This window comes from Macrotis lagotis, chromosome 1 (genome assembly GCF_037893015.1).
Source record: "Macrotis lagotis isolate mMagLag1 chromosome 1, bilby.v1.9.chrom.fasta, whole genome shotgun sequence".
NCBI lineage: Eukaryota > Metazoa > Chordata > Mammalia > Peramelemorphia > Peramelidae > Macrotis > Macrotis lagotis.
In genome coordinates this window covers 853924316-853940376 of record NC_133658.1, presented here as the reverse complement: position 1 = coordinate 853940376, position 16061 = coordinate 853924316, and the positions used below count along the sequence as shown (strand labels likewise).

General features: G+C 47.3%; 1 protein-coding gene across 1 annotated transcript in view; it reads right to left on the bottom strand.

The window, feature by feature from the left end:
- Positions 1-13898: 13898 nt before the first annotated feature.
- The window catches only part of KCNQ4 (potassium voltage-gated channel subfamily Q member 4), a 72920-nt gene continuing 70757 nt past the window's right edge, over positions 13899-16061 (bottom strand). The window contains exon 14 of the mRNA XM_074217656.1: positions 13899-15846. Within this exon, the coding sequence (XP_074073757.1) occupies positions 15628-15846 (219 nt within the window). The 3' untranslated portion in view covers positions 13899-15627. The remainder of the gene's footprint in view (positions 15847-16061) is intronic.

Genomic DNA, 16061 nt, shown 5'->3' with positions numbered 1-16061 from the left:
CTAGTGCTCAGACTTGGGATCCCGGAGGACACCTTCCAGGGGAGGATTCTGTCCCAGAGCTGGGACCCAGAGAGAGGAGAAGGCCGTCGGCGGAGGAGCCAGGATGCACCTTGAGTACCTGCAAGTGGGGGCTAGAAGGTAACTCCTGGAACCCAGGCTAGGCCCAAGGCCTGTGCGCTCCCAGGTAAACTGTTGTGTTCTCCGAATTGGGTGAACTGGCTGCCCTTTCCCCTCTGGGCTTCCACAGGCGAGTGGGGGGAGGCTTTTCTCTAGGCAGCTCTCCTTGAGAGGCCAAGCTGAGACAGACAGCTATTTACTGGCTGAGTTTCTATAGGGAGAGACTGAGGGTGGGCACCTGAAGTGCCTGGGGCATTGGCATTATGCCTGGGCCATGCCCGCCCACCAGTTCTATGCCATTTTCTAGATCTCGCTGGTATTCTTCCCCCCCACCACCCCTCACCTTTTGTCACGGAACTGGCAGAGCGGAGGACTCCTGGGTCCTCAGGAAGCCTTGGCTCCTTGCCTGAGGTTACAGGGTCCTCACACCTGGCCTCCACGTGCCAGCTTTCTCCTTCCTCTTCCTGCTTGCAATTCAAACTCTTCCTGTGTCCGGGTGCATGGTGGGGACAGGAGACAATGGGTGCTCTATACCCCCCGCCCCTGCCTGCTCCAAGCCCTGTGTCCCAGAGAGGGCGGGCAGTAAGCCAGGCAGAAGGTTGGCAGCAAGGCAGCAAGGTTCCAGTCCTCATGTTCCATATTCCCATGTCCCTTAGAGCTGATCAGGAGGATAGAAGGTACAAACTCACCAGTCTATTCAGTATATACTTTTCCCATTCACTTTCTTTTTTGTTTGTTTGTTTATTTGCTTTGGAGGCAATTGAGGTGAAGTGACTTGCCCAAGGTCACATAACTAGTAAGTTTCTAAATTTGGATTTGAACTCAGGTCCTGCTGACTTCAGGACCAGTGCTCTATCTACTGAGTCAACTAACTGTTCACTTTCATTTGCATATTGTCTTCACCAAGAGAATGTAAGCTCTTTGAGGTAAAGAATGATGTTTTCACCTTTCTTTGTGTCCTTGGTGCAAAATTTCATACATAGCAACCGTCACCGCTCCAGTTTCATCATCTGCAAAATGGATTTAATAATAACCGCTAACTCTCACAGTTTCTGGGAGATTCAACGTCTATGAAAATCTCTGTATACCTTAAGAATATAGTCTTATTTTAGCTATCCCTGTGTTTGGCAGCTCTGACTTCCCATGGTCCAAGGTTCTGACATTCTTTGTAGTCTGAGATCTCCCTCCTCAGCAGCGCGCATGGGCCTCTTGACCCTCACTTGAGACTCTGACAATGGGGCGACTGTCTGGTTTGAGATTTTACCCCCCAGGGCTGGGAATCGTGAGTCACGGGTCCTCTGAGGGAATAGAGGAAAGGGGAAACCTGCTCCAACTTGGGGTGGGAAGATCAGGGTCTTCCACCGACTGGTTTGCTGACCCCAGGCAAAGCCTCTCCCCTCCCTGAACACAAGTTGTCTCTCTGTCCAATGATGGCCTTGGATCCAATGATCTCAGAGGTCCCTTTCTAGCCCTGATATTCTATGATACCAAGATTGAATAAGGTTTAACAAGTGACAATGTCAGACTTTGAATTCAGATCTTCTGCCAAGGTTCTTCCCACTACACCATTCTGCCCTTGAAAGAGATACCATAGGATCACAGCAAGTTTACAAGAGTATTCATCTTCAAACCCAGAGCACACTTTAAAAAATATTTTAAATAATGAATTAGAAAATCACCAACAAATGCAAATATTTCTTATTCAAGGCTGGTCAGAGAATTAAGATCCTATGTTACACATACAGGAGTCTGTTACATACAACTTGTTTTACAGATAAATGTTTCAATGCTAGGTGGTGCCAAGGTGACAGGAAGACCTGAGTTCAAATATGACCTTAGATACTTATTAGTTGAGTGACCCTAGGTAAGTCATTTCTCTTTGTTTGCCTCAGATTTCTCACCTGTAAAATGAAATGAAATTGCAAATCACTCCGGTGATGTTTGTGCTTCATTCATGAAGAAGACTATGACATCAGGGAGGTGATGCTAGATAAGCATTGGATTTGAGTAAGGAGGGGCTGTGCTAAGTCACCAGCCTCACTTTCTCCTCCAGAACCATCTAGATCCAGATATGAATCAGGACGACCGGAGATATGGCTCTAGATATGAGACAATCGTGGTACCTTTGCCAAGAATAACCCAAATGGGTTCATTTAGAATTAGACATGACTGAAAAATGTTTGAACAATAAAAGTAGTTCCAACATTGCCAGACTTGTTTGCACTCATACATTTCTAACCTTCAGGAGTCAATCTCCCCACATTCTTCCTAGGCTCCTTCTCCCATCACAGGTAACTGATAGATGCTTGCCTGCCTGCCTACCTGTCTGTCCGTCCATCTGTCTGTTTGTCTGGCTGAGTCTTCATTAGGGGCAGGGGCAGAAGATCAGGGTCTCTGCTGACAAACAAACTGGCCCCATTGGAATGTGTGGTGACTCACGTATTACTCAGGGACAGGAAGACCGGAAGACCCCTCCCCTTAAACACACACATTTCCTTCTTCCATGTGACCCCTTCCCTGCTAGAGGACTCAGAGTGACTCATATTCTGATCTCCATCCCTATGGTGCCCCCATACCCAGGAACTGAGTAATAGGGGAGGGGATACTCAACAGGACCTGCTCAGATGGCATTCTTTCAGCACCCCACTCTTATCCCCACCAGTTACTCAGGCTGAGGAGGCACTGGGGAAGATGGAGATGGAAAGCAGAGAGTACAATGCGAATATCTGAGGTCCTTTGAAGATGATGAAGAAAATGGCACTGCCCCTTTGCTTCCTGCCTTTGTATCCTGGGCAGGGGTATGATTAACCTTCCTGCCCCACCCCTAACAGCCCTTGACCCCAGACTCTCTCTGTAAAAAGCACAGAAGAAAACCAAGGTTGGAGTACCCCAGGGATCAATCTGAGCCATCAGGAAAGAACACCAAGAGAGGAGAGACCTGGATCTTTGCCCTTACTCAAACACTCACTGTCTTTTGGGGAACCTTGGGCAAATTCACTTCCCCATTTGGGTCTCGGTTTCCTCATCTGTCAAGTTAGATGGTTGGATTGGTTACAGTATAATACAACTCATTTATGCTAAGCAACTTCTGCAGCAGGTGGTAAGGAAGATAGAGATTCCTGGGGCTCCCAGTCTAATGCAGTTAAGACAACTCTCCAGAAATACTTGCAATATTACATGATCTGAGCAGAACCTAGGGAATCAGGGATAATTTCATGAAACACAAAGGAGCTTCCATTTGAACTGAGTTTTAAAAAATAATAGGAGAAATAAAGAAAGGGAAGGAGGACATGCCTGACATATGCAGTGTAAGCATAAGCCCTGAGATGGGAAAGGGAAGCCAGGGTATGCATGGGGGACAGGACTACATAGAGTGTTCTTGGAAGGAAGTGATATTAAATTAGATCAGAAAGGGAAGATGGCATCAGATTGGAAAAGTCTTGGGAATTTTGAGCTTTTTGGGTCGGTCGTAGATCACTACTTAAGATTTGGAGTAGAGAGAGGAGGGCCACAAATGAAGCAGCTAGGTAGCTCAGTGGATAAGCACCAGACCTGGAGTCAGTCTCAGACATTTACTAACTGTGTGACCCTGAAGAAGTCACTTCATCCTGTTTGCCTTAGTTTTCTCAGCTATAAAATAAGCTGTAGAAGGAAACAGCAAACCACACTAGTGTCTCTGCAGAGAAAACTCCAAATGAATCACAAAGATTCAGATGTGACTAAAACAACTGAAAAATAACAAGGACACACATAGATAGATAGATAGATGATAGATAGATAGATAGATGATAGATAGATAGATAGATAGATAGATAGATATCTGAGAAAGACTATATTGACAACTTAAAGAAGGAAGTAAGTAGAGATAGGAAGACCAATTGCAATTCTTTAGGCTATTGGTACTGAAGGTCTGAACTAGGGTATGGGGCTAGATACAGGATATGGGACTAGAGACAACAGAGGTGAGAAATGAGGCAGTGAGCTATAGAGCTCTGTTCTGGGAGTCGAGAGAGATCTGAGTTCAAACCATACCTTAAATAATTACTTGCTCTGGGACTTTAGTCAAGTCACTCAACCTGGGCCTCAATTTTCTTATCTGTAAAATGAGGGGATGAACTAGCACTCTCTAAAGTCTCTTCCAGCTAGAGGAGATCTGGTAGATATTTAGTAAATAGCTCTCTAGGGCAAAAGTGTACACACAATATGCTTTTAAGTTTAAGCTGTATATTATCAGTTTTCCCGTCGTTTTCTTAAGTCTGGACAACCAACACAAGTCAAGGATTTATTATTTTTCAGTGGTTTCAGTTGTGCTTGACTCTTTGGGGGATTTTCTTGGTAAAGATACTGATGTGGATTGCCTTTTCCTTCTCCAATTCATTTTATAGATGAGGAAACCCCAGGCAAGCTAGGTTAAATAACTTGCCCAGACTCATATAGCTAGTAAGTGTCTGAGGCAGGATTTGGACTTCAAGTCTGGTCCTCCATCCATTGTGCCACCTAGCTATCCCTGGTATAAGTAACTCATACTGAAAATTTGACAAACAGCTCTTGCAAGCTAGTTCAACAGCCTCCTGTTTTCAGCTATAAATCTATGATCTGGAGTAAACTGATAATTGATTGAATAGGAGATATGAGGGAGAGGAAACTTGGGAGGCATAGGAAGTGGTGACATTAAAAGGAGGGGCAGATTTAGGGATAAAGATAACAGCCTCAGTTTTGGACATGTAGAGTTTGGAGTTCTCGTGGGTCATCTGGGTAGAGATGCCCTCTAGTCAGATGGACATTTGGAGTTCAGTAGAGTCATTAGAGCTGAAGATTTGGAAATTGTTGGGATAGATGTAGTAGGAGAAGCTCCTGAGTGAACTGAGGGTTAAGAGCAAGAGGAAAGGGGTGGCTAGGTGGTGCAGTGGATATAGAGCACTGGCCTTGGAGTCAGGAGCACCTAAGTTCAAATATGACCTCAGACACTTAATAATGACCTAGCTGTGTGGCCTTTGGTAAGTCACTTAACCCCATTGCCTTGCCAAAAAGAAAAAAGAAAAAAAGAGCAAGAGGAGAGAATGAGAAGATTGAGGAGTAGCAGGAATAATCTGAAGAACCATAGAGAGCCTGGGGTCTCTGAAGTCAACAGATGAAGAAAGAGGAGTTAGTTGGGGGAATTCCTGAGCAAAGGCTACTGCATCTGGCAATTGATCAGGAGGCTGATGATGACTTTCAAGAGCAGAGACAGAAACCAGGTTGAATACGGATTTGAGGCAAGTAAGGAAATGGAGATAACAAGGATAGATCATCAGTGACGGAAACTGTATGGTACTATGGAGAGGACTGAACACTTTATAATCATTATCTCATTTGATCTTTACAACAGATGAGGAAACTGAGGCAAACAGAGCTTAAGTGACTTGGGCAGGGTCACACAGCTAGCAAGTGTCTGAGTTCAGATTTGAATTCAGATCATCTTCTTAACTCTAGGATCAAGGTTCTATTTATTGTTCTATTTACCTGTATAAATATTTAACAAAGTACATAAAGGTACAATAGAGCAAAAATAATATGTGGTTTTCTAAGCCAATAAGTATTGGGCAGGGATTGTTATGTGTGGTTTAGAAGCCCTTGTTTCTATTGGAGTAGATCCACTGATCCAGACCAGCACCATAGGTCATCAAGTTGAGATTTGTTTTGTTTTGGGTTTTTGCAAGGCAATGGGGTTAAGTGGCTTGCCCAAGGCCACACAGCTAGGTAATTATTAAGTGTCTGAGACCGGATTTGAACCCAGGTACTCCTGACTCCAGGGCCGGTGCTTTATCCACTATGCCACCTAGCCGCCTCTCAAGTTGAGATTTGAACTCGGCATTGCTCTTCCCAAGTTCTGATTCTGCCACCAATGTATTATGTAAGCAAGTTGGTTCCTACTCTGGGCCACCAAGTCCTTGACTGTAAATTGGCCTCTCCTCCATTACAACTCCTGTTGGGGAAGTGCTTTGTAAATTGTAATATGCTGTAGGCATCTGTGTTAATGCTTGGAGACGTGACTTGACTTGACTTGGGAGTTGCTGTTATTAGGGCCATCCTTCTCATGACACCATCTTCCACCATGCAAAGCATTGTCCTCAAAGTTTCTTCTTGCTCATTCTCTCATTCCAGAGTGGCAGGTTGGAACAGGGAGTAACTTACAGAGGGTGAAAGCGAGGGCTGGAGAAAGGGAAATGGCTCACCCAAGGTCACCCAGAAAGTCAATGACTAAGCCGGGCCTAGAACTGAGCTCTCCTGACTCTCCATCACAGGGTACTGCCAGTGGCCTTACTATACTCTGTACACGGGCTCAGCCAGGAAATCTCCATCCTCTCCCTTCACCCAGGGCACAGCTGCTAAGGGACATCAGAATGGACCATTCTCTTCAGAAACCGAGAGGGGACCCTTAGAGACACAAAGACCCTTTTGTGCCCAGACCCTGGGTGGGAGACAAGAGTTGGACTAAGTGGGACTCCCTCCTGGGGGAGGGTAAGGATAGGGGGAGGGCAGGGAGGTCTCCAGGCAACAGTCCTGGGGCTCCATTTCTCTCTGCCAGCATGGTTTGAGCCTCATGGTCCCTTTCCACCCCCCACCCCAATTCATCTGCCTTGGCTTCAGAAGTCTGCGGCCGTGCCTCTGCTCCCCTCATCCTCCCAGGATGGGAAGGAGGTTTTGGCTCAAGAAAAAATGCTGGGACAAGAATCAGAAGACCTGGATTTTGAATCCTGATTCTGCCATTGATGGGCTGTGTGATCTTGGACAAGTCAATCCCTATCTCTGGGCCTTGGTTTCCATATCATAAAATAAAGGATTGGACTAGATTAGGGACTCCTACTCTGACATATGTGAATTTGGGTTTTAAAATATTTTCATCACTTCAATTTAATTGGTTTCCTTTTTAAGCCTATGTATTTTACTTATCGAATTGAAACATGTGATTTGGGGAAAGGGTCCATTTAAAAACATGATTTGCAAGAGCACTGACTCTGACCTCAGACACTTAATAATTACCTAGCTGTGTTAGCATGGACAGGTCACTTAACCCCATTGCCTTGCAAAAACAGCCTTTAAACAATTAAAAACATGATTTGGGAAGGAGGTCCATTTAAAAACTGGATTTGGGGAAGGGGTCCATAGGCTTTACTTAGCTACAAAGGGATCTGTATTACAAAAAAATGATAAGAACTTCTTGAAGTGTCTCTTAAATTCATTCCAGTGCTAAATCCTATAATTCTGTGAGCCCTATCCTGGTTGATGAGTTCACCAAGGCCAAGTGGGGTCCCATTGCTTAGGAGAGATAGCAAACCAAGCTATACCATGCTGTCCTCTATTCCCTGACCTCTCTCCCTGCCCCTGACCAGGGGTCACCTGGGCTCCACATGACCATCCTCTGTGACTCCCCTCCTTCCAACAGAAGATGGCCAAAGCTGCCAGACGCCTGCCTGCCTTCCTGCCTAGCAATCATAGAGGGAGGCTAAATGCAGCAAGAGAAGGGGACGGGGAAGGAGAGCAGCCATCCAGCCTCAACTGGAGCTGGACACTGAGTATGAGATGCTAGGTCACCCTCCTGGAAGGCTTTCTATGCCCTAATCCCTCCCCTCCACTAGGATGTGCTGAGACACAGCGCCCCCAGATGACCATGGACCTGACCGAGGCTGTGATTTCAAGAACTGGTCTCTGCTGCCCTCCAGCGTTGGATAAGAATGGGACATCAGGCACAAAAATAAATCAAAGTTGAGGCCTTCTGAAGGAGATGGAATTTGAGCTTTGAAAAAAAAAGTAATTTCTTTGAAGTGGAAGTAAGAAGGGAAAGTCTTCCAGGTACAAGGGACAGCCTAGGCAAAGTCCCAAGGATGGGAGATGGGAGGTTATGTGCCAGAAACAGCAAGAAGGGCACTTCACTGGTCCATAGAGTATATGAAGGGAATAGTATATAAAAAGACTGGAAAGGTCTGTTGAAGTCATATTGTAAAGGGATTTCTTTTTAATTTCAGTTTTATTTTATTTTTAGTTCCAAATTTTTTTTCCCTCCTGCTTCCCCTTCTTCCATTCATTGAAATGGAAACAAATCCAAAACCCATTACAAATCTATATGGTCCTGCAAAACAAATTCCAGAGAGAAGAGAGAGAGATAGAGACTGAGATTGAGAGAGAGATAGAGAGAGAGAAAGAGTCAGAGACAGACAATGAAGACTAATTAATGAGGAGGAGGAGGAAGAGAAGAAGAAGGAGGAGGAAGAGAAGGAGAAGAAGAAGAAGTAGTAGTAGTAGTAGTAGTAGTGGTGGTGGTAAAGCGAGAAATAAAGGTTGTAAAGAAAAAGATTAATCATGCTTCCATCTCTTCTCTGAGTTTACCCACTTGACCTGGATATGGCTAGCATGTTTAATCATGACTCCAATGAAATTATGGTTAGTCATGTTTAATCAGTTACTATGTCTTTCAGAGTTGATTTTTTTCATAATGTTGTTGTAATTGTATAAATTATTCTGTTTCTATACATTCCACTTTGTATCAGTTCACACAAGTCTTCCTAAGTTTCTTTTTTTTATTTATTTTTATTTTATTTTAAGGCAATGGGATTAAGTGACTTGCCCAAGGCCACACAGCTAGGTAATTATTAAGTGTCTGAGGCCTGATTTGAACTCAGTTCCTCCTGACTCCAGGGCTGGTGCAATATCCATTGCCCTCTTCCTAGGTTTCTTAGAAACCATCTCCTTCATTTTAATCTAACAGCACAATAGTATTCCATAACATTTATATACTATAACTTGTTCAGTCTTTCCCCAAATGATGGGCATTCACTCAATTTCCAATTCTTTGTCAACACAAAAGGAATTGCTATAAAATATGAGAAAAATTCCTTTTCAGCATAGTCATAGGGTCATGGGAGGGTGATTGGGGGAGGAGGAAGAGGGTTGCTCCAGACCATGATTTCACTGGTGTGTGGAAACTTCCATTACTGATGCAAATGAGCAACTTTTTTCTAACAGACAGATATAAAGTTGCCTGGAACACTGAGGGATTGTCACAGAGACATTATGGGTTAGAAGCAGGACTTCCCTCCTGAGATCCTCTGGCCTCCAAGCTGACCCTCCATCTACTAAACTGCCTCGCAGAAATGGAGGCTCTTATTATAGGAGTATCAAACGTATTTCCAGGGACAGTGAGTGAGGGTCATGGATAAAGGGCTAGGTGGAGTAAAGAAGACCCAGGTTCAAATCTCATCTCTGACCAAATCACAGAATGTGTGCGTTAAAAAAGACCTCAGAGCCATCTTGTCCACCTCATACCTGCCCAGGAAGCTCTAAAGTGGTCTTTCAGTCTCTGCCCAAAGACCTCTAATGAGGCCGAGTCCATCACCATTTGGGATAGCACGTAACACTTTGGGACTGGTCTAATTTTGGGGGGCTGGGATCCTAACATTGACCATAAATCTGCCCCTTTGCAGTCCCCACTCACTTGCTTCTATTCTGTCAAGGGAAATTTCATGATATCAACTCAGCCCACTCCAAGACACCTGTTACCACTGCCTCAGCCCTATAGGTGCAAGAGGAAAATATTCTATAATAGTAACCTAGGGGATAGAGGGGAGTATTTAGGCTTAAGTCCTCTTATATGATGAATAAGAAAATGAAGTTTTCTTATAAGTAAGTTCTCTCGAGCCTGTATGAGGATGTTCCTTCCTCACAAATCTACCTCCCCCCGCCCCCCCCCCCCGGACATTCCATAGGTGATTTGGCCGCATTCCAAAGACTCCAGGAGCCAGCCACTCCTTGGAATACACAGGTAGTACTGGGGAGAACTGGCTATTCTCATATTATTGACCTTATTCAAAGTAAAATCTTCCTGCCCCCTATGGCATTTCCTTGAAGTCTTCAAACTGCTCCCATATTACTGTTAAAGGAACTCCCTCCCAACTAAATTAGCATCTAGCCTTCTCTGTTCTCCACTGATAAATATTCTGAGGCTCCAAGCATTGGCGGGAATCTCACCCATGGAGAGTTGATTCTGCCTGGGTCTCTCTCTCTCTCTCTCTCTCTCTCTCTCTCTCTCTCTCTCTCTCTCTCTCTCTTTCCTTCTTTCTTCCTTTCTTTCCCAAACCAGGATTTAACAGAAAGGCTGGACAAGAACTTGGGATCCCCCCAGCCACGGACTGTTCAGAGTTGGTGCTCCCCCCCGAATTGGTGATGTTATCTTTATCTTTTTCTTCTACTTTGATTATAGTATTACTAACCCATTGTCTTTAATGTATTAGTTGCTGTATTGGATGTTATTGCAATCAATCTACTCCTTGTGTTGTGTAATTAAAATACTTTCATTTTTTACGAGTGTCAGTGAGAGTGTCATTTGCAGGAACGAATCCAAACCTCATTTAAAATCACAATACATATGATAACTCTTGAAATACTAGGAGATAGCAATCATGTCTCCTCACATCTCCTCCCTTCTCCTCTCTGCTCTTCTTCCCATCCCCTCCTCCCTTTTTCTCTCTCCCCTTCTCTTCCATCCTCTCCTATCCTCCCCATCCTCTCTCATCCTCTCCTTTCTTCTCTTCTTCTCCCCTCTTCCTTTCCTCTCTCCTCTTCTTCCTCTCACCTCCTGCCTCCCTTCTCCACGCATTGACCCTTGTCTCTTCTTCTCTTCCTCTCCCCTTCTCTTTTCTCCCCTTACCCCTCCTCCTCTCTTGTCCCTTCCCAGGGTTCCTCTGACAAGGCATACTGCTATTCTGAATGGTGACATCAAGATAATGTACAGTAGGAGATCCTCCAGACCAAAGCATCATCTCAGGCTCAGGCCCCACCATGGGCTGCCCCAGCTGCCCTGGCTGCCAAGGCCAGGTTAAGGAATGAGTATTGCGGCTGCATGAAACTGCAAGCTGTGCTCAGATTAGAACTTGGAGCCTCAGGCTTATTCACACTCCACAGTTATTTTGTGAGCACCTACTGTACGCTATATGTGAGTCATGAGAGCATTGGTGTCTGCATGAAATACATTCACTAGATCTTTAGTGTGAGCATTTTTAGAGTGAGCATTTAGTGTCAGCAAGTGACATAAGCTAGAGCTGGATTTTGTTCACTTAAAAAAACTGATAGAGGTGACAGCTAGGTGGCGCAGGTGCAGCACCGGTTCTGGAGTCAGGAGGACCTGAGTTCAATTCCTGCGACTCTTATATTTTATTTTATTTTTTAATTTTTTGCAAGGCAAACAGGGTTAAGTGTCTTGCCCAAGGCCACACAGCTAGGTAATTATTAAGTGTCTGAGACCGGATTTGAACCCAGGTACTCCTGACTCCAGGGCTGGTGCTCTATCCACTGCGCCACCTAGCTTCCCCCTGCCTCAGACTCTTAATAATTACCTAGCTGTGTGGCCTTGGGTAAGTCACTTAACCCCATTGCATTGAAATTTTTTTTAAATGATGGATTAAATACAAAAGTGATACATATCGAGCTTAAAAGTATGTAACGTGTATGCTTTTCTGAAGACCTGATTGTTAAACATTTATCATCTCCTGATATGATTGAGAGAGACAGAGTAACAGAGAGGCTATGTCCAAAAGAGATGAGGATGAAGGGAAGGCAGTATTTCCTAGGGTCTCCTTAGACTCCTAGATTAAGGCTGGAAGGAACATTTGAATAGAGGATGGATGCCAGAGCTGAGAGAGTAGAACAGAGAATGTCAAGGTTCAGAGGGGACTTAGAAGAGAGAATTTCAGAGATGTAGGAGACTTTGGGACTATGAGAGTTAAAAGAAACCTTAGAATACAATGTCAGAACTGAGAGGGCTCTTAGAACACAAAATGAAAGATCTGGAAGAGTTCCTAAGGCTCATCTTTGCTATGGCATAAAACACAATCTCCTCAGTCTTGATTCCCAATACTCCTCATCACACACTCTATATTACAGGCTCATTCCCATCTCCTGCCTGTTTTGAACAAATATCCCCAATAAGCTCCTGAAATCCACTCTAGGCTTAACCATCTCTATCTTTCAGCCCCTTTCTCTTTGTTCAAGGCACACCTCAGGTACCATCTCCTCCATGAAGCCTTCCCAGATCCTTCCTCCAAGATGGATGTGTTTTCTCCCTCCTCAAATTTTCCTAGAGCATCTAGCCTGTATCTCTCCTTTGTTTCCATCATATGTCTCTGGGATTTTTACTAATGCGTGCACAAAACAAAAAACATCCAAACCAAGAAAAAAAACGTATCCTTGGATAGAGGACGTATCCAATATTAAACTATTAAGAACAGATATTACACTTGATCTCAGCCCCTCTGACAAATGCCCTTTGGACTTTATTTACAGTTACTACTTTGGATCCTGACTACTGACTCTTCAGCCTTCCCACATGCAGATTCTCAAAGGAAAACCACTCCCCCCAAATGGCTCCCTTTTCTATAATTCTTGACAATTTACAAGGCCCTTAACAGAAGGTAGTGTGCAGGTAGCCATCTTCCTTTATATCTATAAGGTTGGGGCAGTTAGGCCTTCGGAGTACTGGCCTTGGAGTCTGGAGGACTGAGTTCAAATCCAGCCTCAGACATTTACTTCGCTGTGTGATCTTGGGCAAGTCACTTAACCCTGATGGCCTCACATGCAGGGCCATCTCCAGTTGTCTTGATTCATTTCTGGCCACTAGATCCAGTAGACTTTGGAGGAGAAAGTGAAGCTGGTGAGTTAGCACAGCACCCCCTCATTCAAATACAATTCTGGTGCTTGTCATGACATCACCTCTCTGATGTCATGGTCTTCTTTGAGAATGAAGGACAAATATTATAATGAATACACATGCCATTCCTCTGGTCCCTCTTAGGATGAGGGGGATGCTCCTTGGTGTCACAGTGGATAGAGTATTGAGACTGCAGTCAGGAAGACTCATCTTTCTGAGTTCAAATCTGGCCTCAGATACTCACTAACTCTGTGTCCTTGCCTTAGTTTACCCATCTGCAAAATGAATTCAAGAAGGAAATGACAAGCCCCTCCAGTATCTTTGCCCAAAAATTCCCAAATGGGATCATGGAGAGTCAGACATGATGGAAAAAATGACTGAATAGCAAGCATATGTCCCTATTTGGGATGAGAGGGATGCTCCTTGCAAGCTTCTTAAGGAAAAGGATGGTTTTCTTTATTCATTTTTGTGTCACTAGCACCCAGTGATTTGAATGTAATGAGCAGTCACTTGACAAATTTTTCTGAGCAGTAGATCTAGGAAGGAATTCAGAGATCTTCTGGTTCAGCCTCAGAAAACTGAGAACCAGAGAGGGAGATCAACTCTATTCAAGGTCACACAGCATCTAGTGGCTCCACCTTGGTTCCCCCAGTGTTAGGTCTAGTTTTGCCCTTTGGGGTCAAATGAAAGTCTAATCTCTCTTTTATACACCAGTTCTTTGGAGATTTAAGTACAAGAAATATGTAGGAAAATGCCAAATATAAAGGAAACAATTTGAGATTAATCAGGTTTGAAGGTTTGAATACTGGTCTCCATATCCATTTTCCTCATCCTGGATTTTCCACTCTCCACATAAACTTTGTTAAGACTATTTGTTGGGCCTCAGTTTCCTCATCTGTAGAATAAGGAGGGGCTGGATGATCCCTGTCTCTTCTGACTCAAAGAAACTTTGAGGCTATGTCCATTAGCCTCACTTCAGCCTTCATTTTTCAGGTTAAATATCCCCCAGTGCTACCCCTGCTACCCTCCGGAACCTGAGCACAGGACCGCCATCCTTGGTACCTCCCTCCCTCAACCAATTACAGAACCAAGGCCAACCACCTTCTACTGAAAACTTTAATGAAACCAATAAGTTAATGAAGTTAACAAAGTGAGGTACTTGCATGTCCGAGAACCAGGTTGGTGGGGGAACCTCGATCGCGGTGGGGTTGGGGGGAAGGGGACTAATCTGGGCTCTCTTTTCATCAGAGGGTCTCAGCCCCAGCTCCATCTCTGAGTCAAGGGAGGATCTCTGGGGGTTAGTGCAGAGGAGGGGTCAGAGGTGGGCAGGCTCTTGGTGTAAAGGTCAGCCACACATGCGGAACGCATGCTGGGGGCAGGGGGAAGGAGTGCGGCAAGGGGAGGGGAGCTAGGCACCCCGTGCCGAGGAGGGGGTACGTGCAGGGTCCCAGGTGTGAGATGCAAAGTCCTTCCCTGGCTCAAGGCAGGCACCAGGCACTGCCTTCCTCGGGGAGGTAGGGGAACCCTGTCTCCCTTCTTCCCCCCACTTTTGTAGAATGTGAGTGTAACTGGGGGAATCTGTGAAATTATGTTTCCTAGAAGGCTCTGGGGTCAAAGAGCATGCCAGGGAGGTGGTGAGAGCTGGGGGTGGACCCTAAGCAGTGGAGAGGGGCCAGGAGTAACTTTCTTGCTTTCAGAGTGGGAAAATTGTGTGTGTGTGTGTGTGTGTGTGTGCGCGCGCTGGGGGCTGTTCTCTGAGTGGGGTCTTGAAGCTTCTCCCTCTGCGCTGCCCGCCTCTTGCTGGGTCCATGGGTCAAGCTGGCCCTCTTTCCTCTGGGGCTAGGGATTCAGAGGACACTAGCAGGCAGTTTCAAAAAAACTATCCTGGTTGGGAAGGAAATGGCTCCTCTCCTCTGAACCTGCCAAACAGGGACCAGGTGTCAGGGTGTGGGGGTCTCATAGATTCCCTTCAGAGTCTGCACCCTCCCCAGACCCCCCCCCACAGGGTTCAATGAGGTCTCTTCCCTGGAACAGCAAACGCCCCACAGTTTCTGAGTTGTCCAAGAACAGGGTTCCTGCAAAAAACTGGGTGGGAAGGGAGTCGGGGTCTTTGTGTGTGTGTGTGTGTGTGTGTGTGTGTGTGTCTGTGTGTGTCTGTGTGTGTGTGTGTGTCTGTGTGGGGAGGAGGCTGCCCTTCCCCTGATAACTGGGGAGCTGACTGCCCATGAAAGGGGTCCTGGAAAGGAGGGGAAGGGCTGGGGCGCAGCCCGTAGGGCCCCCACCCAGTCTTGTGCTCCGGCGGGGAAGGAGAGGTGCTGGTCAGGCTCGCAGTGGCCAGGGCGCAGCCCAGTGAGGCTGGGCAGAGCCTGCCACCGGCGTGGCCTGGGAGTGGGCAAGGCCCCGGGGCCCCTCGGGCCTGGAGAGTTGCATATTTAAGGTGATTTGCATATATGGTGCCCACCCGGGGGTGGGGTCACTGTGCTTCGAGGCGGGGCCTGCGGGGCCCCGGGGGCAGGGAAGGGCGGTGTCAGCTCCGGGTGCCCGGCCTCCCCGGGGCGCGCCCTCCGCAGGGGGGCGAGGGAGAACCAGTCTTGCATAGCTGTTCGCGCGACCCCTGCCCGGGCTCGGGGTGTCCGGGGAGCCCGTGCGCCGCCCGGCCGCCCCGTGGTCTCCGCGCCCCCTTGGCAACGCTGACGCGGCTCGTCTGCCCGGCTCCCCGGCCTCTGGGGGGCGCCCGGCGGGGAGGCTCGCGGAGCCAGGCCTGTTCAAGTAAGATCGGATGGCGGAGGGCGGGCGGGGCCGGGGCCGGGCCCGCCGGGGCGCCGCCGCCCTCAGTCCATGTGGGCGCTGGCCGAGCGAGAGAGGCTGAGCGTCTGCGCCGACGCGGAGATGTCCTCGGCGTCCGCCGGGCTGTGGTAGTCCGACGTGGCGTCCGGGTCCAAGGGCGGCAGCTGCGCCGCGCCCAGGCTGGCGGAGGAGGCCGCCCCGGCCCGCAGGCAGCGCGAGTACAAGCCCAGCAGCAGGTCCAGCTTGTGCTCGATGGACTGCACCTGCGGGGGCGGGCTCAGCTGCCATTGGCGCCCCCGGGGGCGGGGCCGAGGGACGGGGCCGGGTTGGGTAGAGGCAGCGGGGGCGGGCTCGGCTGCCATTGGCGCCCCCGGGGGCGGGGCCGAGGGACGGGGCCGGGTTGGGTAGAGGCGGCGGGGGCGGGGCTCAGCTGCCATTGGCGCCCCCGGGGGCGGGGCCGAGGGACGGGGCCGGGTTG